This window comes from Mustela erminea, chromosome 5 (genome assembly GCF_009829155.1).
Source record: "Mustela erminea isolate mMusErm1 chromosome 5, mMusErm1.Pri, whole genome shotgun sequence".
NCBI classification, from domain to species: Eukaryota; Metazoa; Chordata; class Mammalia; order Carnivora; family Mustelidae; genus Mustela; species Mustela erminea.
This window is the reverse complement of record NC_045618.1, coordinates 1,394,077-1,418,144: the sequence shown is the minus strand read 5'-3', so window position 1 is coordinate 1,418,144 and position 24,068 is coordinate 1,394,077. Positions and strand designations below refer to the sequence as shown.

The 24,068-nt window shown below is 47.9% G+C and overlaps 1 protein-coding gene across 9 annotated transcripts in view; it reads right to left on the bottom strand.

The window, feature by feature from the left end:
• Positions 1–10,539: 10,539 nt before the first annotated feature.
• Positions 10,540–24,068, bottom strand: part of ZFAND6 (zinc finger AN1-type containing 6) — a 58,933-nt gene continuing 45,404 nt past the window's right edge. For 5 of the 9 annotated variants that reach the window (XM_032341909.1, XM_032341910.1, XM_032341907.1 and 2 more), the window contains 4 exons: positions 23,698–23,806; positions 22,747–22,847; positions 13,515–13,628; positions 10,540–11,456 (listed from right to left, as the gene is read on the bottom strand). In XM_032341909.1, the coding sequence (XP_032197800.1) occupies positions 11,308–11,456; positions 13,515–13,628; positions 22,747–22,847; positions 23,698–23,806 (473 nt within the window). In that variant the 3' untranslated portion in view covers positions 10,540–11,307. Of the gene's footprint in view, positions 11,457–13,514; positions 13,629–22,746; positions 22,848–23,697; positions 23,807–24,068 lie in introns of those variants that run through there. The other 4 variants (XM_032341912.1, XR_004285532.1, XR_004285529.1 and 1 more) reach the window with 4 other exon arrangements.

Here is a 24,068-nt window from a genome sequence, read left to right as displayed (position 1 = left end):
TGTCCTCATCAGTTTGCTCTTCTGCACAACAGAGGGCGAGAATCGTGCCCACTCTGGGGCTCGGAGGATGGCGCAGTTAGGCTGGCCCGAGTTCATCCCCAGTCAAGAATTTTGCCCGCCAGGGACGTCCAACCAGATTGTTAGCCACTCCTTTGTTCCCGAGTTTTGCTTTTCATTATGAAGAAGACCAGCCGAAGAGGAGAGAACACTACTATAAAAGCATCACTGACTGAAAACACATAATATAAATGCAAATTTCTTAGAAGATAATAGAAGAAATAATAAAATTATTTTTAAAAGAGTTAAAATTTGTTAAAAGTTAGAATTAGAAAAATATCGGTTGCACAATACTTATCAGTGCACACAGTGGTATTTAAAACACTGGCTTTGGGTTGATTTGCCTTGGAATTTTTACATTAGTCAAAAGCTAATGAATTAATAGAAAAAGAGTCACGCACCCCTGCATTCACGGCAGCATTGTTTACACTGGCCAAGACAGGCAACCAAGCCAAGCGCCCATCCACACGTGAATGGATAAAGATGTGCTGCACACATACACACACACACACACGGGAATATGACTCAGTCATAAAAAAGTAAAAAAGGAGACTGCCATTTAAGAGTACGCGGATGGACCTCGAGGGCGTTCTGCTAAGTGAAGTAAGTCAGACAGAGACAGATACCATATGATTTCACGCCTATGGAATCTAAGAAAACAGAATGAGAGCAGACTCAGGAACACAGAGAACAAACAGGTGGTGGTCAGAGGAGGGTGGGGGCAGGGAGGCAAAGGACATAGGTGAAGGAGACGAGGGGTACAGACTTCCAGTTATAAAGGAAAAAAGTCGCAGGGACGAAAAGCGAAGCACAGAGGATGTGGTCACTAATACTGCAATCACCGTGGTGGCCGGCGGCGACCCCACTTACCTCAGTGAGCACGTGAGAATTATATAGGAATTATATAGAGCATAACATATATGAATATACATATAGTAGTATGTATTACAGTACAATATATCTAGTAGATCATATATATGGTGTATAGCTGCGTAATCACCAGGTTTCACACCTGCAACTAATATAACATTGTATGTCAACTACACTGTAATTAAAAATGTTACACTCGAAGGTCTGGTGGTTACAGTTAATAACACTGTATCGCATGCCTGAATGTTGCCAAGAGAGTAGAACTTAAATGTTCTCACCCTAACAAGGACCAGTAGCTATGTGCTGGGGTGGAGATGGCAGCGAACACCGTGCTGGGAATCATTTCACAATTTATAAATGGATCAGCCAGCACTTCCTAGCCCTTCGAGTGACACAGTGTCACATGTCAATTGTATCTCAGGGGCGTTGGGGGGAGATGTGTGTGAATTAAGCGCTCCCTAGGCAAAGCTGCCTGAAAATAAATTTGAAAACAAATTCAAGCCCAAATCCAAGAAATCGTTTTTGAAGAACATTTAAAGGTTGTAGGACCATCCCGAGGTGTGCAAGCAATTAGCCCTTTTCCTTCAAAAGCATTTTTGATGAGTAATAATGACCATCAGGTAGAAAGACCTACAAGGAAAGAAGTTTGCCCATAAAGAAGTCCGCTCGACCCTGTCGCCGTCCCGGGATCTGTGTCGGTGATCTTCCCTGCCCACAGCCAGGCCTGCCTCATGCCTCCCCCCACGGCTGCCTGGCTCTTTCAGCATCTCTGCGGCAATTCTGCCTTTTCAGCAAGGTCAGCCGTGTAACCGGTTAGAAAAGGGTAAAACCCCCAGTGACTGATGTAAGTGAAGGACAGGGGGAGGCGGCAGAGGTAATGGAAGGGAGAGGAGGGGGAAGAGAGGAAGTGTGTCAGGGCAGAGTCAAGGTGCCATCTGGAATCACTCAAGGGACACATACGGGAGGAGGTCGTGAGTGCCACAGGGGCTCCTGGCAGGATGACGTCCCATCACATCCTAGCACGGTGAGAAGTGACCCCAGGGACTGGTCCTCGGGGCTCCCAGGGGAACAGCACAGTGTGCGTGCAGAGCAAGGGAGGCTGCCCCGCCTGGGCCTGGGGGAGGAGAGGCTGGAAGCTGGCAGGATTCCCCCAAGAGAAGGGCCCGAAGCCAGAAGGCCCTGGTGTGACCAGAGCTGACCAGCCATCACTCCATCAGGGGCTCCCTCTGGTCCCTCCCAGCCCTCACCCCGGACCAGCGTCCGGTCTCCATTTTGGTTGAGTCTGCCCTGGGGAGGGATAAAGGGCAGATCTGGCAGAGGAAGGGGTCTGACTTGCTCCGGGAGATTCCAGAAGGGGGAAAAGAAGGGCGCTCCAGCTGGGCTTGGAGGCCTGACCGAAGGTGTCCCCTTCCCTGCCTCCCGCGCTGGGCAGCACTTGGTGTCTGCCTGACTCCAGGTACGCTGGGGCAGCGGGACCGGGGGCCGTTTGCATGCTCTGTGCTGGCGCTGGCCCTCCGCATACGGGCAGGAACGGTCTTTCTCGATCTGTGCGCGGCGGTGTGGCCAACATCCAGACGGACACCCGGCCCAGAAGGGGAGCTCTGTGAGTGTCCAAGAAAGCACGAACTATGAAAGGGACAACAAAAGGCTGTGAATCCAGGACCCCAGCCGCACGGTGCCGGCGGGGGAAGGGGGCGCTGCCGGCCGGTGGTGGGCAAGGTGCGGCCGGCGCACGCGTGCGCTAAGGAAGGCCTGCAGGATAGAGAAAACCAAAAACCTTTTTGGGGGAAGGGTGTGGGGCAGACGTGTGTGGGCGGGGGCGTGGGCGGGAGAGAGCTGAAGTGGGGGGAAGATTTCAGAGCTTTAAAATAGATTCGCCAACCCACTAATTATGGATGGGGCCTGAACGCGCCAAAGCTATTCCCTATTTGGAAAAAAACATGCGAAGTCACTTTGCAAACATATATATTTCTTCTCTTTCTCCCTTTTGGGGAGGGGGATGTGCTGAGCACCTACACGACAATTACAAAAGGACTTTTCAGGGAAAACGAGAGCCTGCACCCCCGCCCTGCTACGGTCCTCACCGGCTCTCCTCACTCCTCCCAACGGCACGTAGTGATCTGTCTTCGCGAACTCTAAATAGAAGCGATTTCTCAGCCTTTCCCTATGTTTCTCCCGAATGTTCTTCCATGTGGCCAAATCCATTTTGCTATTACCGGTTTCACCGGCTGAGGAAGGTGCATGTCTGGGACCAGCTTGGCAATGGAGCGGTGACGATCCGGCGCGCACGGTGTTTCCCAACACGGCTGTCGCAGGGGGAGTCCCGGGGAGGACGCGGTGGACACTCCCAGGCCCGGAAGCGGGCTGGGGGGCTCTGCACACAGGTGTGCTGCTCCCTCCTTTGCTGGTGAAGTGGGAAGGGGCTTTCGGGAGAGGCCCCTGGAGGAGCAGCAGGTGGCAGTGATGGGCCCGGTGGCGTCTTTGCTGTCACTTATACCCGAGATACTAGAGTCCAGGGCCTGAGGTCCCCTAAACGGGGACCTCCTCTGGGAGAACATAACGTCCTTCGGGTCTGCCTAGGACATATACCCGTCTGACGACGAAGTGCAGGACCTCCACGGCAAACACAAGATGTCCACTCTAAGATGCGGACAAGCAGCTCTCTGCCCCAGCAGGAAGGACAGAAGGCGTGCGCTCCGCCCGCGCCGGGCCCTTCTGCAGCCCGGCTCTTCCTGACCGCCGGCACGGAGCCCAGTCACCCGCCCTCCCTGCACTGGCGGGTGAGCCGCAGAGCTTCACCCTCCTGACTGTCAGTCCGTCTTCAGACCGCTCTGTCCCACGCACCAGCATGTCCCTGTGTTGATGGAACACCACCCGACAGCCATGTCGGTGCCACAGCTGGATCTGGAAGGGCCGCAGGCGACCCGCGGCGCCGTGCTCGGAGGGCCCGTGGCTGGCAAGCAGCCTGGTGAGGAGACCGTGGGTCGGGCCGGGAGTCTGCCTCTCCTCTCACTGTCGCCACAAGGAAGTGGAATTGCCCTCTGTGACTTCAGCAAGGTCCTCCGCACCGCTTTGTTTCGCTCCCTCGCATGAACGTTCGCATAGTGAAGAGGAGCTTTCCCCTTCCAGACGTCTCTTTCCCCTCTGAGTTTTTTCTGCTGCGGTGACAGCTGCAGGTCCCCCTCTGCGCCCAGAACGCAGAGGGATTTCGACACCTACTGGGCACTCCGCAGCAACCTGCTTGGTGCGGAGCAGAGAATGCCTGGTGCCTCAAATGTGGTTTTCCTTGGGTAACAAGAAGTGCTCACCGGAACACATGGCCCGTCAACACCTCCGCTCCTTCTAAGATTCCCCAGGAATGAAGCATCAAGGGGAGGCCTGTTCCTCTCTCACCTAAGGTTTCTAGACCAAAAGCTCTGCTCCCCGTCAGCCATCTGCCTCCCCTGCCTCTAATCCCAAGCCCCTCAACCCCACGCATCCCTTTGTGCTTGGCAGTCCGCGGGCTTCCTGAAATTTCCTACTATGTCTAGGGTCCCTTTTGAGGGGCGCGGCCACTTCCATGCTCTCCTGCATCTGTTCCTGGGGCTCCCACTTGTGTGTCCGCAGAAACCACGGCAGGCACCCTGGACGCCATCACGGGGCTAGACCGTCACTGTCTGGTGGAATGTCCTGCAAAGATGGTGTTCCAGATCTGTGTGATCTCTGTCGGATCACAGGAGAGCATCTGAAGGGTGATCAGGGACTGAGGAATCCAAGCCCTCATTTCACTGAATCGCCTTTCCGTATGAACTTCTGAACCACTTTTATCAGTATCCACAAAACAACGTGCTGAGATTGTGATCGGGATTGTGCTGAATTTATAGACCGGGTTGGGCAGAACCTAGGAAACGGAGTCATCCTTCAATGAACATGGGATAGCTCTCCATTGATATAGATTTTGATTTCATTAATCTTATTTTATTAAATTTTTACCTAAGCATTTTGTGTTTTTGCCAGTGTTAATGTAAAATGGTGTGTCCATTTCAAATTAAATTTTTTTGTTGCTGGTCTTTATCAAGTCAACTGATTTTGTGTATTAACTTTGTGCCCTACAATCTGGCTCTAATAGCTTATTCGTTCCAGGGGGTTTTATGTTGGTCCTCTGGAATTCTCCTCAGTCGACAGCCATGTCATCTGTGAACAAAGATGGTTTCATTTTTTCCTTCCCAATCTGTACAATACCTTTTCTTTCTTTCTTCGTTTCTCTCTCTCTTTTTGGGTTTACTACCTTAGCCAGGAATTCCAGCACAATGTGGAAAAGGAGTGGTAGTAACACAGGACATCCTTTTCTTGGGGGAAAATCTCTTTTTTCTAAGCACTAAATATGTTGTTAACTAGGCTTTTCATAGATGTTCCTCATGTAGTTGAAGAGGTTTCTCCAAATTCCTAGTTTCCTGAGGGGTTTGCTTTTCTAATCATGAGTGGGTGCTGAATGTGGCTAATGTTTCTCCTGCAGCTGCCGAAATGAGCCTCATCTCGTCATTAGTCTGTGGATGCGATCACATTCGTTGATGTTCAGATGTCGTCGGCCCCTCACGTGAAATAAATCCCACTTGGTGGGGGGGCAGCATTCTTTTTATACATTGTTGGATTCAATTTGCCAATATTTTGTGGATTTTTGCAAATGTGTTCACAGGAGATGTTAGTCTATGGTTTTCTTGTAATGTCTTTGAGTGGTTTTGGTCATTAGGGGAATGCTGGCCTCATAGAATGAGTTAGGCAACATTCCTTCTTTTCATTTCCTGGAGGAGATCGCAGAGAATTGATAATAATTCGTTCCTTAAGTGTTTGGTAGAACTGACCAGTCTGGGCCTGGTGCTTTCCTTTCTGTGAAGTCATTGTGGATTATGTTTCTTTTGATTCAGGCACGTTAGATTATCTTCTCCTTGTGAGCATTTTGGTAGATTGTGTCTTTCAAGGAATTGGTCTTTTTCATCTAAGTTACCATATTTGTGAGGAAAGGGAGTTCAAAATATTCCGTTACTCTTCCAATACCAATGGGATAAGGAGTGGCTTCCTTTTTCTCCAAGAGCCACTGCTTGATGCTACAGACATCTGTGGCCTTCTGGGAGCCTTCTGGGATGGCTTCAGTTTAAGCCATCTTCACAGCAGTAGAGCCAGGTCTCCTGAGACTTGAGCGTAAAGCAGAGGACTAATGCCAAGATCGCACTGCACAGCACGGAAGTCAGCACTCCCGGAAAACTAGGGGGAAGGACACTGTGCAAGGTCTGAGTACAGAAATCCCGAACAAATTAGACATGAAGACCGAACTATAAGACAATCTGTGATTTTATGGCTCTACTATTTGGGTGTGCAGTGAAGCTGGAATACCCGGGGAGGATGGATTTTTTGTGAAAATTTTGTAAGAAAAAAAAAAAAAAAGAATACAAATTGAACGCTGATTCAACAGCCCATTTCATACACAACCCTCAGTTTCAAAATGCGAACTAATACTTTGGAGCCTGGGTACAGAAAATGGGACTAGTCGTGATGTTTGGTTCATCACACTCTGCACCGGTTCACATGTGGTCTGCCTTCAGTGGTGTCCCGCGGAAGCTTCCCGAGCAGACTTACTCTCAGGGCACCCCTGGAAGGCTCTATGGGCTAAGCGTCTGACTCTTGATTTCGTCTCAGGTCTTGATCTTAGGGTCATGAGTTCAAGCCCCCACTGGGCTCCACACTGGGCTCCACACTGGGCTCGGAGCCTACTTAAAACAAAGAAAAGGGGACTGATGTACTTTCAAGAGTTGGGGGGCTTGGCCACAAGGCACACCCCCCGCCTCCACCCTTGTAAGTGTGTCATCCTTAATTTTCATCACTTCATCTAAACCACAGGTATAGGACTTGCAAGTCGGTCTGTCTTACTAGAATTTGTACAGGGTGAGCATGTTGCAGGTTTTGACTTTTTTGCTCACTACACCGTGCCTTCTGTTTTGTTGTGTAGCTCAGGATCACAAGCTCTGATTACTGTATGATATTCTACTGTAAGAATATATTGTATTTTATTTATCCGTCCCTCAGTGGGACTTGGGTGGTTCTGAGTTTTTGCGTTCTGTGAACAGTGCCAGAAAATTCTTGTTCGTGTCTCCTTGTTATCTTTGTGCAAGTTTTTCTAGGGTTACATTCGGGACTGGGATTTCTAGATTACAGGATGTGTGAAAGTCCAACTTTAAAGGACTATCAGGGGCACCTGGTTGGTTCAGTGAGAAGGGCAAGTGACTCTTGGGCACAGAGATTACTTAACAAAAACGTCAAAAAAAAAAAAAAAAGCAAGGTAACACCAAATCTTCTAAAGAATTAAATCCCCTTTGATTAATACCAGCAGCCTGTCAGAAGTTCTGCGGCATACTGCCAGATTTTTAATTTTGTCAGTTGAGTGGGTATAAAATGGTATTTCATTGTGGTATTGACTGGCATTGTAATTTCTCCCAATTTGTAACACAACTTTTCTTTCTCTGAATATGCTTTAAATAATATATTAGTGCATAAAATACCTCATTTTCCTTTCTTTTAAAAATTGAAATAGCTGACGCACGATGCTGTGTTAGTTCCAGGCGTGCACCGTGGTGACCGGACACTTCCACGCATTCAGAATGCTCCCCACCACGACGAAGTGCAGTGGCCATCTGCCATCAGAGCGATCATGGTATTACTGTGTTTCCTGTGCTCTACTTTTCATTGTACTTACTTTTAAGTGGAAGCTTGTACCTCCTTGTCCCTATCACCAGCTTCACCCATCTCCCCTCTGGAAGCCACCAGCTTGCTGTCTGTAGTTAATGTCTGTTTCTGTTGGGTTTTTTTTTTTTTTTTTTCCTCCAATGAGTAAAATCATATGGTATTTATCTTTCACTTATTTCACTGAGCAAAATAACCTCTAGGTCCACCCGTGTTGTTGCAAATGGCAGGATTTCCTCCTTTTTTCTTATGACTACTATCCCACTGTGCGCACATATGCACCACATCTTCATCCGTTCATCGACCGATGGCCACTTAGGTTGCTTCCGTGTTGCACTGCTACACTGTAGGTAATGCTACAATAAACAATGATGCTGCTTTTCTCTTTCTGAATTAGCTTTCATTTTCCTTAAGTGAATACTCCGAAGCATAACTGTTGAACCATATGGTATTCTCATTTTTAACTGAGGACCCTCCATACTGTTTCCCACAGTGGCTGCACGGGTCTGTGTTCCCACCAGCTGGGCATGAGGGGACCACATCCTTGCCAACACCTGTGATTTCTTGTGTTTATTTCAGCCATTCTGGCAGGTGTGAGGGGGTATCTCGTGGTTTTGACGGGCATTTCCCTGATGAGTGATGTGTAGCATCTTTTTGTGTGTCTGGGAACATCTATAGGTCTTCTTCAGAAAAGCGTCTACTCGGGTCTTCTGCCCACTTTTTAAATCGAATTTTTTCTGGTGTTGAATTCCCACTAAGAAGATTACCTTTTCATTTTGTTTCCCTCACTGTGTGAAAGCTTTTTAGTCTGATGAAGTCCCAATTGTTTGTGTTTTTCTTGCCCTTGCTTTGTCAGAGTATAGTTTAAGATATTTTGGGGCTCTTTTGGGATTCCAGAGTTTAGGATCACTTACTCTGATTCTGTGAAAAATGCTATTGACATATCAACAGAGATTGCATTAAATCTGCATATTGCTTTGGATAGGATGGACATTTTAGCAATATTATTTCTTCAAGTCCATGAGCTTGGAGTATCTTTCCACTCATTTGCATCACCTTCCATTTCTTCCACCAATGTCTTCTGAGTACAGGGCTTTCACCTGCTTGGTTTAATATTTTCCTAGGTATAAAATACTTCATTTTAATATCTAATTTATCAGTAACACTTCCAGTTAATGCTTTGTGTCTTAAGTAGGACCCTATCTCAAGGTCAAAGTAGATCTTTACCTCCCCCCCCCCCACCCCCGAGTTTGAAAATTTTGTGTCCCATTTAAGCCACTAACTTCCTCTGGCATGAGAAAAGAGTTAATTTTCACCCTTTCCCACACAGATAACCAATTGTTCCAGCTCTAATTATCAAATTAACTTTCCCCAATGTGATAAGCCACCTCTCACACCGAAATCCAGTCCATGTGAGCCTTTCCCGGGCCATCTGCTCTACCCCATTGGGAAATGTGAACACCCCTTAGCTACTACCAAGCTCTTTTAATTAACATGGCTTCATGTGATCGAGTCCCAGCATCTGCCAGGACAAGTGCCCAACTCCCTGCCCTTTCTTTTCCAAAACACACTAAGCCTTTGCTACCTTTTACCTTATACTTTATAATTGCTTAAACGAGTTCCAGGAGAAAACCTGGTGGGATTTTGACTGGAATGCTTTTCATCTGTAGGTCTATCTGGGCACAGATGACATCTTTCTATTGTCTTCCCGGCCATTAACATGCCTCTCTCCTCATTTACTGAGGTTTTAGTTATTGTCTCTTGATAACACTCTAGAATTTTTTCTTAAAGAGCCCTTCAACATGTATTGAAGGTGCCTGGGGTCAGTAGCACCGTGAAAGGTGCCTTTTGGTTTTCTAGTTATTACCACTGTAAGGAATGCACCTGATTTCTCCGAGTTAATGGCATATCTAGTTGCTTGACCACACCCATTATTTTTAGTACTCTGTCTAGATTTGTTTGGATTTTCTCTAAGAACCAACACCTAACATGCAAATATTGAGTGTTCCCTCCTTTCTCCTCTTAGGACTTTCTGTTTTGACTTACTCTATTGAACATAGGATCTTCAACTCAATTTTGAATGCAAGTAGCGGACAGCAGGCAGCATTTTTTTCTGACTTTAAAATGGAATGAATTTCCTCTTTTTGGAAGATGCTTGGTTTTCATTTGTTTGTTTGGTTTTGCATAGAAGCTATTAGCTTCCAGAAATTCCTCTGTAGTTCTCATTCCTCTGAGTTCTCATCATGAATCGGTGTTAAATTCTATTAAATACTTAACCTGGAGATGTTGGGCTAGTGCGAACAGCTTTCTTTTTTTAATCAGTTCATGTAATAAATTAACAGATTACATTTAAATAGATTACATTTGTAGATTATCATGCTAAGCCATCATTGCATACTAAGATAAAACTTAAAAGTAAAGTCGCGGTGTAGAAATTTGTATTGTAGAATACTGCTTTTCACTTGTTTTATGTTTCATGCTAAAAAAAAAAAAAAAAAAAAGAAAGAAAAAGACTGGCCGCCCGGTAAGTCTGAAAACCACAGGACAAACGGTCTTTCTCATCCGCAATCCTCCAGCTGCCATGTTTGAATTGTGCCCTTTCAGTTTCTCGAATTCTACCAGAAAAAGGAGCTCCTAGGCAGATACTAACTCAGCGTGACAGGGTGTAGAACAGAGCGAGAGGATTCGGTATCTGTGTAACAAAAAGTAGTTCTTGGTGTTAAATGCTGACACCTTCAACTCGATGGGATCTGAGCGTACAATTCACTACCGGAAGACAAGTCACAGATGGATATGGGAACAGCAGCAAGACCTGCACAAAATTAATAAAGTAGAAAACAAAAGGACCAAAAGTCAAAATGAACTACCGGAAAGAACAGAGAAAAAGTAACACAAGGGAACGTTACAGTTTTCCATTTTATTTAATCAAAGACTGGTGGGTAAACATAAATACAGCACAATTACTTCAAATCATTCTTCACACCGTGTACACACAGACCGGTGAGCGTAATCCGAAAGAAACCCGCAGTTGGCAATGAAATGCACACAGCTTTTCCTTCCCTCGCTCAAAAAAAATTAAAAACACACAAACTTAGAATCTCATCAGCACACACTCTCTTGTGACAAATGATTCAGACATAAATAGTGGATGCAAAGAAACTATACGCTAACTTATGTAGAACTTCTGTTAATGAACACCCAGCAGCAGCCGTAAGCATGAGGACACATTCCGTGACTGGTAACTAGTCGGGCCCCGAGGGGCGCCATCGGCAGGGATCGTGCTGCAGAGAAAAGCTATGGACACACACAATGGAAAATAAACTGCAAGATCAACGCATGCGTGTTTAATACTGGAAAAATCACGGCCCTCCAAAATTTCTCCACGTTTGTTATAAAAGCCCTCTGCACTCAACTAAAATTAAAATGATCTTAAAAGGATAATACTTGTAAAGTTTACTTAAGTCTTTTCAGCCACAGAAACTGCAATGGAAATAAATGTTCAGAGTCATTTTCAAAACAAAAACAAAAATCTATTCTTCTGGCGACATGCATGATTAAAAGGTCTATGCAAGTACGTTGCTCTACATTCCCAAGGACTAGGAAAAAAAACCTCAAGTCAATTTTTAGTTTGCAGATGGTCAAAGGATTTTGTATTCCAGCAGGAGTTCAAATCTTCTGGATCTTTTCACCAACAACTACTGGATTTTCTTTTCTGATTTTCTCAGCAGCATCAGCTTTGTAATTGTAAGAGCAATTGTGTACATCGGAGTAACGGTGTACACCACAGTAAACATTTCCACACCGGCATTCAAACCCTGAAAATGGATCAGTACACACACGTGAGTTGCATGAAGGGTCTAAGTGGTAAGCTCCTTAGCATATTAATGATAAAATCTATCATGTATTTAGGGCAGCCATCTAAAGAACCACTCCAGACAGCTTCAGAACTCACTAGCTGAGAGCTTCCTTTTTTACTCCTTATCTACAAACAGAGTCTGTCCCACCTGACTGCGCCGTGGCCACAGTTACACGTCCCGCCAGAATCAGGAGAGCTACGTGGGACAGAAGATCTCTCTCAAATCACATTCTAAATGTGAAAATAAGCACACTGTCAGAAGGCAACCTTAAGAAAGGTGTAACAAGACTTCTGGCAGAACTGTTAAGGGAGAGTACAGCATCGACCCCGGCTTCCCCGGCAGACTCCAGCGCAGAGGCCACCGGGCTGCTGCGGGCTGGGTAAGGGCAGGCTCTGGAGTCTGGCATCTCCGCGCGAAGCCGCCTCCTAACGCAGGCAAGTTGCTTAGCTTCTCTGAGCCTCAGTTTCTGCAGCTATAGTTCTGGAATAATACTTTACTGTATGGATTAAATGACGGATGTGTTAAGTGCTTAACATTTAGCAAACATGCAATATATGCTATTTATTTTAGGGAAATGCCCAGAGAGTTGAAGCTAAAAGGGGAAAAGGGGAGGGGGAGGAGAGAGAGAGAGTAGATAGTCCTTATCAAACCAGTCCTGCTTCCCAGAACTCAGACTGTAGGACAGGACAGAACCGCTGGAAACGCAGTGGAAGAATCAGCATGTCGCATGCTGCCATCTGATGGGGGCGTCTCTACCACAACCCATTCTTGCTTCAGGGACATCTGCTGTCACTTCACGCTAAGGAGTGGAAAATGAAGCCGACCGCGACAGCAGGTGGACAGGCCGGACAAGACGAGACTTACTGAGTCTCAGCCTCCCGTCAGGAAGTCAGAGTTCCCGAGATGTCCTCGGACTACACTGGATACTAAATATGGGTATTCTACGACACCTGACTCCTTCCCGCGTGTATTCTTTAAATACACCCAACCCATCTGCTAAAGCATGGGCCAGTCTTCAACGCCTTGGACACCAGACCGCACTCTGCTTTCCACCTTCTCTACAACCCGTTCCTTGGCCGGAGGACCTTCCTGAGATCCTGAAAATCTCGTCTACTCTTCTCAGCTCCAAAGTCCAGTTCTTGGGGAGCACCCAGCACGACGCCAGGCACGCAGCAAGTAATAAACGGGAACCCTCTCCAGCTGCATCGCTCCCCGCCGTGGGGCACAGCCCACGGCAGCAGCCTCCCCTCTTCCCAGGCCGTGCGCCACAGCCGCCCTCCCCGGCTCGGGCCCCTCAACGTGCCCCATCCCTTCCTTTCTCCAGCCCTTGGTTCAGGCTAGTCTTTCTGCCTAGAGTGGCCCTGCTTCCGTCTGCTGAAGTCCTGCTCATCTCTCGAGACCCGGCTGAACCACGCTGCCTCCACGCCACTCTCCGTGACGGGCCTCTCCTCCCCTTCCGCCATGTGACTCGGGATAGCTGTCCCTGAACTGCCGAAGTGATCCACCAACCGCACTCAACCTGCTCTGGCTGCCAAAGACCCAAGTAACACTTCAAATATGTTTTCTTTCTCTCCCTGTGGCAATACCGTCTCACGGCTATGTTGCAGCCGCACCACGGTGCGGGGCTGACACCTCACAAGGGAGGATGCGCGGGGCCCTCACGAGCGCCACCAGCGCCACCTGGAGCCGCTATGCACCGAAAAAGTGCCCCTGCCACTGCCCTCGCTCCCCAACTCCGGCTCTGCCACGCAGGAGCCGTGCATTTCAGCGCCCGGCACCGTGACCCGCCCTAAGGCTCGCAAATCTGGGGCTATGAGTTTTTAAAAGAAAATCTATTCATTTTACTTTCAGGTATATAACTAAAAGCTACTTTATTTAAGAAAATTCAGAAGCTGAAGTGTATCCAGTATTAACTCTCATGGAACAAAAATGATCTCCACTGAAGCCAGGAACAGTAAGCCATGGGTTACTTTAAAATACAATCTTAAGTTTAAACCAATGGATTTAGGCCCTTACCAGTAAGTCCCACCTTCTTCCTGCACATGAAACAGCGATTCTTTTTTTGTTTTGGTTTTTCAAGAGACTTGCTTTGCTCTTCAGACGGCTGCTGTGCCGTATCTGATACTGAAGCTGACAAAAACAGGAAAGTGGTAAAATTTAATTATTCAGGAAGATTTTAATACGGGTGGTGGCTGCCCCCCCCCACCCTCAGTGGTCTGTTACTGTGAGGACAGCTGAGGAATCTGTTAGCGGGGAAAGATGCTTATACAGTTACAAGGTAGAATACACAATACTACACTCTTTTCATTCAATGTATGTACCTACGTTAGGCATCTAGGCACGCGCGCGTGCGCACACACACACACACACAGGAAATCTAGAATACATACTGGTATGTTAACAGTGTCTCTAGAGATCTAGCGCTGTATTCCCTCTTTTTTCTAATAAACATGTATCTGACCCCCCACGCAAATACTAGCTGGGTATTCTAAGGGAGTGCGTAAGAAAATGGCCACACGTCAACTTTGAAATATTGCTGGGGTCAGAACTATGTCGATTTCTCAGAGAACAAGGACAAAAAGAGCTGAAACCAAGACTAGGTGGAATACTATGTTTAAAATTCTCAGAATGTTTCACATAAAACCTTTAATATGTTAGAAGATAATTTTATTACAATGTTTTAATTAGGATAATAAATCGACGCAGGTTAGTAGCAAAGTCAAGGCCAACTGCACCGAGATTAGTCAAATCGCCATGCCTGCCTCCGAACCAACATGAACCCTCCTGTCCCTGGACGCTGTCCCCGGAGTCAGAGTCTGTCACATGACCCAGCACACACACACACACACACACACACACACGACACCTCCCTCTAAAGCAGCGACTACCACAGCCAAGCTGTCCCCTTCTCGGGGTTTCTCAGCGTCTGGTCCTGGAGGACTCTTGCTCAACCACTGCAGAGCCGGCCTCTACAGCCCATCCGAAGCACACCGAGGCTTCGGAAGCACACATCCGAAGCTCTCCTCGCCGAGCTCCTGCCAACAGCCTTTCTCTGCGGAATGCTCTCCCACGCCCCTCCTTGTCCCACTCTCTCCCTGGCTTACTCGCACTGGTCTTTCCTGTTCAAGCTCATACCATCCACTCTTACTCCAACCTCCACCCACCAACTTAGAACAGGAACCTTGCCATGCACCCCACTAGTAGTGCCCTCAAGACGGTAACGGCCTCCTGGTCTTCACCCGGCTGAGCGGCGAGCTCTTCCAGGGCAGGCCGTGTCCTCCACTCCTGCTCTGGCGCCTGTCCCAGCACCCCTGACCACAGAGCCCGCTCAGCTACCCTCCTTCAGCACTCACCCACTGTGGCTGGGTGTGGTCACGGGCCCTGCGGAAGCTGGGTGGGATCTGACATCCCGTGCGAATCTCCAGCACCCACCACCGTGAACTATACATAGCACATGCTCAAGTGTTTGGTGGAATGGATTCCAACCTGCTTCTGTTAACTATATTACCTCCCATCAAAGCAGAATATGACAGAGAAAACACCACAAACTACCAAGTAAATATGCACGAATGAACAACTCCGTATGACTCATCACTCCACCTAGAAATTCTGCCAAGTTCTTTTTTTAAAGATTTTATTTATTTATTTGACAGACAGAGATCACAAGTAGGCAGAGAGGCAGGCAGAGAGAGGGGGAAGCAGGCTCCCTGCTGAGCAGAGAGCCCGATGCGGGGCTCCATCCCAGGACCCCGGGATCATGACCTGAGCCGAAGGCAGAGGCTATAACCCACTGAGCCACCCAGGCGCCCCGGCACCTAGAAATTCTGAAACCAGATGGGAGCCCGCTGTGCTAATACAAACATTTTATAAACACTTTAAACAGATTATGGACACATAAAACCTTTTATTATTAATAAATACATATCAGAATGTGAACTCCATGATGGTAGGGGCTGAATGTCTAGCTTACTTGGGTTATCCGCAGCCCCTAGAACAGTGAACAGTGTCAAATAACATTCTGCTATGTGTAAGGGGCTCAAACATAGTGTAACTTGCTATCAGAAAAGAATCTCTTAATTGTCTTCAAAATCTGTAAGACGTAAAATCTAAACTGTTCTCCCAAGAAACTGTGATATTCATATAAGCTTATACAAACAATATTTAAACAGCAACAACAGCACTACTCCAAGAAAACTTTGTCTTAACAAAACCAGGTGAATTACTGAGGCACAAACTTTGGAATCCGGAAAGGGACGAGAGTGAAAATAAGTTTCCCTGCCACACACACACACACGCACACGCACACGCATGCACGCACACTCCCGTGTACACAAGTCTCAGCCCTAATGGTCCATCCACAGCAGATGCGCAGCTGTGAAGTTAAGGACCCACAGGCAGCCCGAGACCTTGCGAGTGAGGGCTATGAGCGAGGGCTAGCGTCTGAGGCTGACCATCATCCTCTAACGCTCCCATGAGACTAAGGTGACCTTCACTTGCCTCATACTACTGACTGCTGGCCTGAATTTAAACATTCACCAAATCAGTTCATGGGCAAGATGATATAGAATTGTGTCAAGGCCTAAGATTCCCAGAAATTACCCATTTCCTTATATATGAGATTTAAGACCAAAGCATGCCTTCCCAACTCTTAATTATGCAAAAGGAAACAATTCCATCTTTTAAAGGGGCCATAAACATACTGAACTTGAAGCCAAAATAAGAAGTGTCCTCAGAACTAGGCAGTTTCTCACAGTGTGACAGGAGAACTGGACACAAGGTCAGCTCCTTGTTAATGACTAAGAACAGGCAGCAGCCTACTTTCTATCTGCTGGTCCTCAAGGTCTGTTTGTTTGGGAGGCCTAGGCACGAAGGCTGGGAAGTAAGCTTGATTTTTCATGGGAATCCCAACTAGACAAAGTCAACTGGCCTGTCATTTTAAGATACTTCACAAACCCTCTGCTCTAGGGCCTGCTAAAAAAATACACAAATATAACAGGAAGCACATAAACTACTTAGCATTAACTGTTTGGAAGCATATTAATACACACGATCAATACTGACAGGCAACCCAGGAGTCATCGGCAACAGACACAGCCCCCATGTAACGTCGGGCGCATGTCTTTCTCACACAGCAGGATCAGTCCCCCCACAAGCCCCTCGGGGGTCAGACGAAGCTCAGTGCTCCAGGCTTCTGCTCACCACTTAGACCCACTGCGGACGCGGCCCAGCCCTCCAGCAGACTGGAGGGACACGCCCTCTTCCGACGACACCGGGAGGACACTATCCTCCTTCTCTGCATGCCATTTTATGCAACATGAGGGGTTGAACCCAAAGATTGTTAAGTGACTCCTAGCTCAAAAATTCTTTACCAAATGAGAACACTTTAAATATTTAAGGGAAAGTAAGGCTTATAGTACAGCAGGGTCTAAAAACATAGACTGAGCCATAGATTTAATGTTATATTTTCCAGCCACTGTGTTAAAAAGTATAAAAGGGCAAAGTTAACATATATTACCATTTAAAATGCAATCAGTATTTAAAGCATTAATGAGATATTTTTGACACTCTTGGAAACCTACGTATACGTTGCACGACTAGCGAACAGACACGCACTGCACTAATTCCAGCCCAGCCACATGTGAAGTGCTCGAGGCTACCCAAGACCAGCGGCCACCTTTCTGGACAAAGCAGCTCTGTGTAGGAGACCACTGTCTATCAGCAGCCACCTGGGGCGAAGAAGTGTCACATTAAACTTCTTAAAACGCAACTCTGTGTTATCTTAAAAACAAAACAAAAGCAGCCAGCCTTCACAAGACTATTTCCCCTGTCGATTAGAACCCAGTACCTCAGGAATCTTCCATGACTTCCTTAAAACAACCTTCTCGGCTTCTGCTCCAACACAGCCTTGCTGAACCGGCCCCTCCAGCAAGTGCGGCTGCCGCTGCCCCTGAGGCCCCCGTATGCCGCTGAGTTGCCTGCACACGGCCCTCTTCACTGCACCTGCCTGCCCACCTCCTGTGGCCTCTGTGCCTGGCTTCTTGTCCTCTGCGTGTTTTCCAAGTTCAGCCCTGCTGTGGCGGGTATCAGAGCTTCGACTCCTCTCTGACGGAGTGCTTCAGGGTACGGACAGCCCACATCTATCCAGGCACCTGCCGGTGGCCGGCCAGGTCGTTTCCATGCCTTGCTAACTGAACAATGCTGCTGTGAACACTCCTACACACGTTTCTGCATGGACATGTTTTCAATCCCGCAGGAATTAGGAATGGAACTTCTGGGTCATAAGGGTACCTCTCGGACTTTCTAAATTCCACGTGTAACTATCACCCTATTTACCAAAGTGGCCGTACCACTGCACGTCCCCAACACCCATGTGTTAGGGTTCTCATTTCTCCATACCCTTCACACTTGACCATGGCATAACTGCATCTATTCAAATCCAGTGCCCTTTAAAAAACTGGCCTCTTATTGGATTATAACATTCTTTATATATTCCTATCAGATATATGATCCGCAAATATTTTTTCTCATTCTGTGGACTATTTCATGGTCTTGATGGTGTCCCTTGAAGCGAACAGGTTTCACCATGTCTGTTTCCCTCTGCTTGCTCGCGCTCTAGGTGCCGCACCTAAGGTCATGAAGACTTATGCCTGTTTCATGTAAATGTTTTACAGTTTGGGCTCCTGTAATCTAGTATTCTGGGGCAAACTTCTGTGTAAGGTGAGGCAGAGGTCCAGTGTTACTCTTCACTCTCTAGCATTATCTACTGGAACCTGCTCCTCCCCTACCGGAGGCTGTCTGTGCATGTGCTGAAAACCAACTGCCCCCGTTGCCGGATATTTCTGGACGCTGGGCCTGCCCCCCAGTCGGCAGGCGTGTCCTCAGGCCCACACCTGCAGTCTCAGGTATTGGAGCCTGTGGGCAGCTCTGCAGCTAGGAGCTATTAGTCTTCCTGTGGCTCTGGCCTGCTTTTCCCAGGACTGTTTGGTTCTTCTCACCCAGCCTTTAGAACCAGAAGAAATCTTCAAGTTTTAATCCAGACAGCTTTCTCAAACTAGTCTAAGAGGACTGTTTCTCTTGGACTGTTCTGAGCCATCAAGCTGCCCGCTCAGCTCTGCGTGAAGTCAGCATCCCTGAGAGCTGAAGCGAGGAATGGCAAGCCCCGCCCACCGCTCCAACCGGAGCTCAGCGCTCTCGGGTGAGCGCACGGACCACGGGATCCGCGTCTCACCCCACCCTACTGCTGGATGCTGCAAAGCCCCAGTTCCCCGAAGCCTCCTGTAACCGCCACATCCCTGTGGCACTGTAGGGACTAGCAGTATCCTTTGTGTGCCTAAAACTCACTTCACCTCCATTGCTTCACTGACTTCCAGCACCACCTTCCAGCATCCACCTTCCAGCTGGATGTGGCTGTTACTTCTCCTTTAAATTGATAAAAATACGGCTCAGAGAAGTAGAGGTGTCAACATATGAAAACAGAACCTCTGGGGCGCCTGGGTGGCTCGGTCAGTGAAGCGCCTGCCTTCCGCTCAGGTCATAATCCCAGGGTCCTGGGATCGAGTCCTGTGTCGGGCTCCCTGCTCAGCGGGGGGCTGCTTCTCCCTCTGCTCCTTGCACACGCCATCGCTCTCCCTCAAATAAATAAATAAAATCTTTAAAAAAACAAAAGAAAGAAAGAGAGAGGGAGGGAGGAAGGGAAAGAGGAAGAAAGAAAATAAAACCTCTGATCTAAACTCCACTTCTTTTTACTAAGGTTCAGGATCTCAGGCACTGAGAGGTTAACCAAAGCGAAGTACAAGGTGCAGTAAGGCAGTCAAGTATGATGGTGTGAAGTGCACCAAGCACTTTAAAAAATGTTGTTTTTTTTTTTAAGATTTTATTTATTTATTTGACAGACAGAGATCACAAGAGGCAGAGAGGCGGCAGAGAGAGAGAGAGAGAGAGAGAGAGAGAGGGGAGGAAGCAGGCTCCCTGCTAAGCAGAAAACCTGATGCGGGGCTCAATCCCAGGACCCTGGGAACATGACCTGAGCCGAAGGCAGAAACTTTAAACCACTGAGCCATCCAGGCGCCCCTAAAAAATGTTTTTAAAACTAGCTTTTGTGAACTGAAAATCTGATATTCCTAAGTGAGACTATGTGAGGTGTTGCTACTTGTTAAATTAAAAAGAATAACTACAAGAGAAACACGCTGTAATATGCTACAGTCTCATTTAAAGAGGAGAAAAATTCTTCAGAGTCTCGAGGACAAATGGAAGCAGCACCAGCCTCCTGGTGGCAACAGGTTACTCAGAAGCAGACACCGACAGAGAGAAGCTGTTTCCAGGACACTCATCTGCAAGCTCCAAGAAAGACTGTTGGGAAATGCTGGCGGAGACGCACGTCTGCTCCTCACGAGCCCTCTCCATTGGGATGATCTTCCCATCTAAATCAGTTTCCCTGAGGGACATGAATGGAGTAACACAGAAGAAAGTAGGTACCTGGCCGGTCACCAAACAGACGGCCCTACCCTGGCAACAGCGGGATTGCACGTCCCAGTCTAGCGAGCACGACTGTCTGGGGAAAGACGGGCCCACAGTCAGGTGCCTGGGTTCCAATTCCAATGCAAAGGACCACAGCACTGGAGTCCAAGACTGCTTCTGTCAGTGTCTGTCCATTCATAAATAGATGGAAAAAATACCCTCGGCATTCGTTTCTACCCAATAGGGAAATCACAAGTACATTTACATTATGAGTGTACACACACACACACACACACACTCACTCCCCCCCACCTCCCAGCTACTGAGAACTGGCCTTATGTCCCTTCACTTTTATGAAAAACCTACATTAGTACCTGTTTTTGCTAACAGAAAGATCATCAGTCAAAGAGAATTCTCGCTTTTTTAATTGCTTCGTTACACCATTTTAGTTTACAAGACGTTTCACCAAAATGCTCTACTTTTGGATAGAAGGGAAACCTGTATTTGTGTGTATGTTTATAATAAAAGAAAACATTCTTAATTCAACAGCATAAGCAAGGCCTTTTTAAAAACAAGGCCATTAAGACATTTTATGCACTGAAAATGAATCCTCTCAAACTCAGATGAAACTTCTACTGGATTTTTTAAAGATTCTGCAATGCTAAAATAATGAATGCTAAGTTTTTAAGAGGGTTTTTAGTTTTTAAGAGGTACCTGTAAGCTAATACTGGTTTAACTTTAAAAGTCATTGAAATTAGGGCGCCTGGGTGGCTCAGTGGGTGAAAGCCTCTGACTTCCGCTCAGGTCTTGATCTCAGGGTCCTGGGATTGAGCCCTGCATTAATTAGGCTCTCTGCTCAGCAGGGAGCCTGCTTCTCCTCCCCACCCCCCACTTGTGATCTCTGTCAAATAAATAAATCTTTTTTTTAAAAAAAGTCATTGAGGGCGCCTGGGTGGCTCAGTGGGTTGAGCCGCTGCCTTTGGCTCAGGTCATGATCTCAGGGTCCTGGGATCAAGTCCCGCATTGGGCTCTCTGCTCAGCAGGGAGCCTGCTTCCCTCTCTCTCTCTCTGCCTGCCTCTCTGCCTACTTGTGATCTCTGTCTGTCAAATAAACAAATAAAATCTTAAAAAAAAAAGTCATTGAAATCGTACGTGAAAAAAGGAGTCTGTAACTTTGAAAACCCCTTAACAATTTCTCATAATACACCTTCAAGCCCACCTTCTGCACTCCTGTCCTCAGGGCTGGGCGCAGAACACTACCCTGCTCCCCATACACCACAAATGGTGTAAAAGCACTTCACAGTCATGGGTGAGCAACCTCTCTTCATCTGTCAGACGTGTGCAGTAACTGCTACCGTACACTTAAGTGGCACGCATTTTGTTTATGACCAACATTCAAAGCTTTGTTCTACTGTGGGACATACCTTCATGATTAGCAGCCTGTTTTCCTTACTTAGCTCTCTTCCCAAACTGCTAAGCAACTCTTGCTTCTAGAAACTCTCCGACACGGGCACCCGTGGGCTGAAATTAACCAGGGCCCAGAAGCCGTCCTCCTTGGTTGACTCGTCCTCCGCCCTGCCCCTCCTCACTTGAGCACCTCATTTCTCAACGAATCAAGGGCTTCCGAATTGCAGACACAGTACTCATGACGCATCTGAATACCCATAATCTTCCAACAGCCTCCAGCGGAGCTAATTCTGCAATGTGATCCATCCAGCTCGCCGTGTGCACATCCTGTCTGGCGACGCCACCTGGAGCCCCTGCCTAAAGCAGCTGGCCACCGCCGCCATCACAGAACCGAAAGCTTTACCGCCCCTCTCCTACTTCCCACACCCCAGGGAGAACTAAATCTTAGGGAGTTTTCCGTTTCTTCCCTTCCTAAAATTTTTGTTTAATGAAAAAATAAAAAATTCTCACTTATAATATTTATTAATTTACAATAATATGCTGTAAGGAAGGGAATATGATGTTGGCCAGACAGTGTATTTTCTTGCTATAGCAAAATCTACAAACAGGCAAATTATGCTAATCATCTCTTGGGCGTGAACACCGAGCGCGGGGAACTAGCCAGCTCAGTCACCATCCAACTTCAGCAACCTTAGCTAAGATTACCAGATACATCTGTCATTACCATGTGAACACTATGTTCGAGGGAAGCTCTCCCTAGCCTGGGTAAGCCACCGCCTCCACACAAGCACGGGTTATCCACTCGCCTCCTCAATCTGTCCACCGCCTCTGCCCGCAAGAAAGCCCTCCTAGATCGTTCTGACCCACAAGATGGGGATGCAGAGCAGGGGCCATAATAAGAGGTCCCATGCTGTGAGGACGAGAAGCTGAGCCTGATGGCTGCCCTCGCAGCCCACCTGGGGGGAGAGGGACGCCGGCCAGCCAGGTCCGTCTCTGACCACCTGAGTCCAAAGACAAGAGATGCCCCCGATGCTGCAGCCGCAGCTGCTCGCACAGAAGTAAGATTTAGGTTCAACTGGTAAAAGTAACAGTAGAAGAGAACAGTGTAATACCACTACTCACTCACTCAGTTCTCCAACTAAACACATTTACAATGCGCTACATTTACTTTGATGACACAATTACATATCAGCAGGAAGTGGCTCCCAACATTTCCATCCATTAAATACTTGAAGATATGAAATATTCTGCTCATAGAGAAAATAAATTTAAAAATATTTTTGAGGCAGGCAACTTAAAAGAATCTATGCTCCAAGGATAGCGCCTGGCCTGGAATCCTCAACTGTCACGTGAATGACGGAAGTGAGTTAGCTCGTATGCAAACCTTGCAGGTCTTCTGTGTCAGGTACTGCTTTGTCCACAGATGTACTGTCCACTTGGGAAGATGCTACAGATTCTGATAAAAGTGACTGATTTGATACAGGGCTAGAAAAGCAAAAACACGTAGATTTACAAAGTGATCATCATGCGGGAACAGTAACTAGAGGGCCGGAACAAGCACAGGGTCAGCATGTGTAAGCACACTGTTACACGCCTGAGCGCGGAGCCGCTGGCGACTTCCACATTAACCAGAGCGCCAGGAAACCAGAGACCAGTGTGCACCGAAGTCCCCGGCATTAGCAAGAGGAGCGACAGCGAGTGGTCTCTGTGCGCGGCTTCACCCCGGGAACATCAGCGTGGCCTCGCCTGGCTTCCCAGCCCGGCAAGGACGCTGGAAGGGACACACTGGCGCAGGGGGCCGGGCCTGGGCGTCTCCCGTCACTGACTGGGGGAAGGGCTGGAGCAGAAACGTCATCCTTGTTTCCCAACAGCAGAGGATGTAGTGAGGCAGGTATTTCTATGTTTTCAGGCTTCTACACGGCAGGATCTCACAGTCAGAGTGGAATGCGGGGGTGCAGCCCTCGCAATGCGGGGGTGCAGCCCTCGCGGGGGAGCACAGAGCCGGGATGGGTCTGCGCCACGGCACGGCCCCCGGGGACACTGGCCCCAGACAGAGCCACCGACTGAAGTCTGGACTTCGGGGTGGGACGGGTCACGAGGAGAAGGAAAGGAAAGGCTGTCTCAAAAGGAAGGGGAACTTAAAAGACACCTTCCCGGCTCCTTCCCTAAGTGAACACAGGAAGCCTCTCTGGACTCGTCGGTGGTGAGACAGACGCAGAGCTCGGCCGGCTGACCCTCCGGAGACTTGAGCCCCTCCTCCACGGCACCCGCGAGACCGAGCACGAGCCTCCTCCGCCACCCGCCTCCCGCCCGCCGCTCGAAGCCCGCACCTTACCTTGGCTGCGTGGACGCACATGCAGAGTCCAGCGGGCACTGAACGTCGGGGCCACCGCCGTCCACACACTGGACGGGGAGAGACTCCGAGAGGCTACTGACGGAGGCTGCTGCAACAGAACCACAGCGCGGGTTAGGGACTCCGTGCTCCCGACTTTCCCACGCCCTGTCTAAAACAGAGAATACCTACACGGGAGACAGAGCAGACGAATCTTGTTTACGATACCTGTGATATGCTGCTTCCCTACTTTTATTTACAAATTCTCAGTAATTTTCCAGTGGAAGAAAACGTACTTGAAACCAAGAAAGCAAGCACATACGTACTGTAGGTACTAACAAAGTAAGCTCGTGCTTCCCAGGACGACGGGCCGC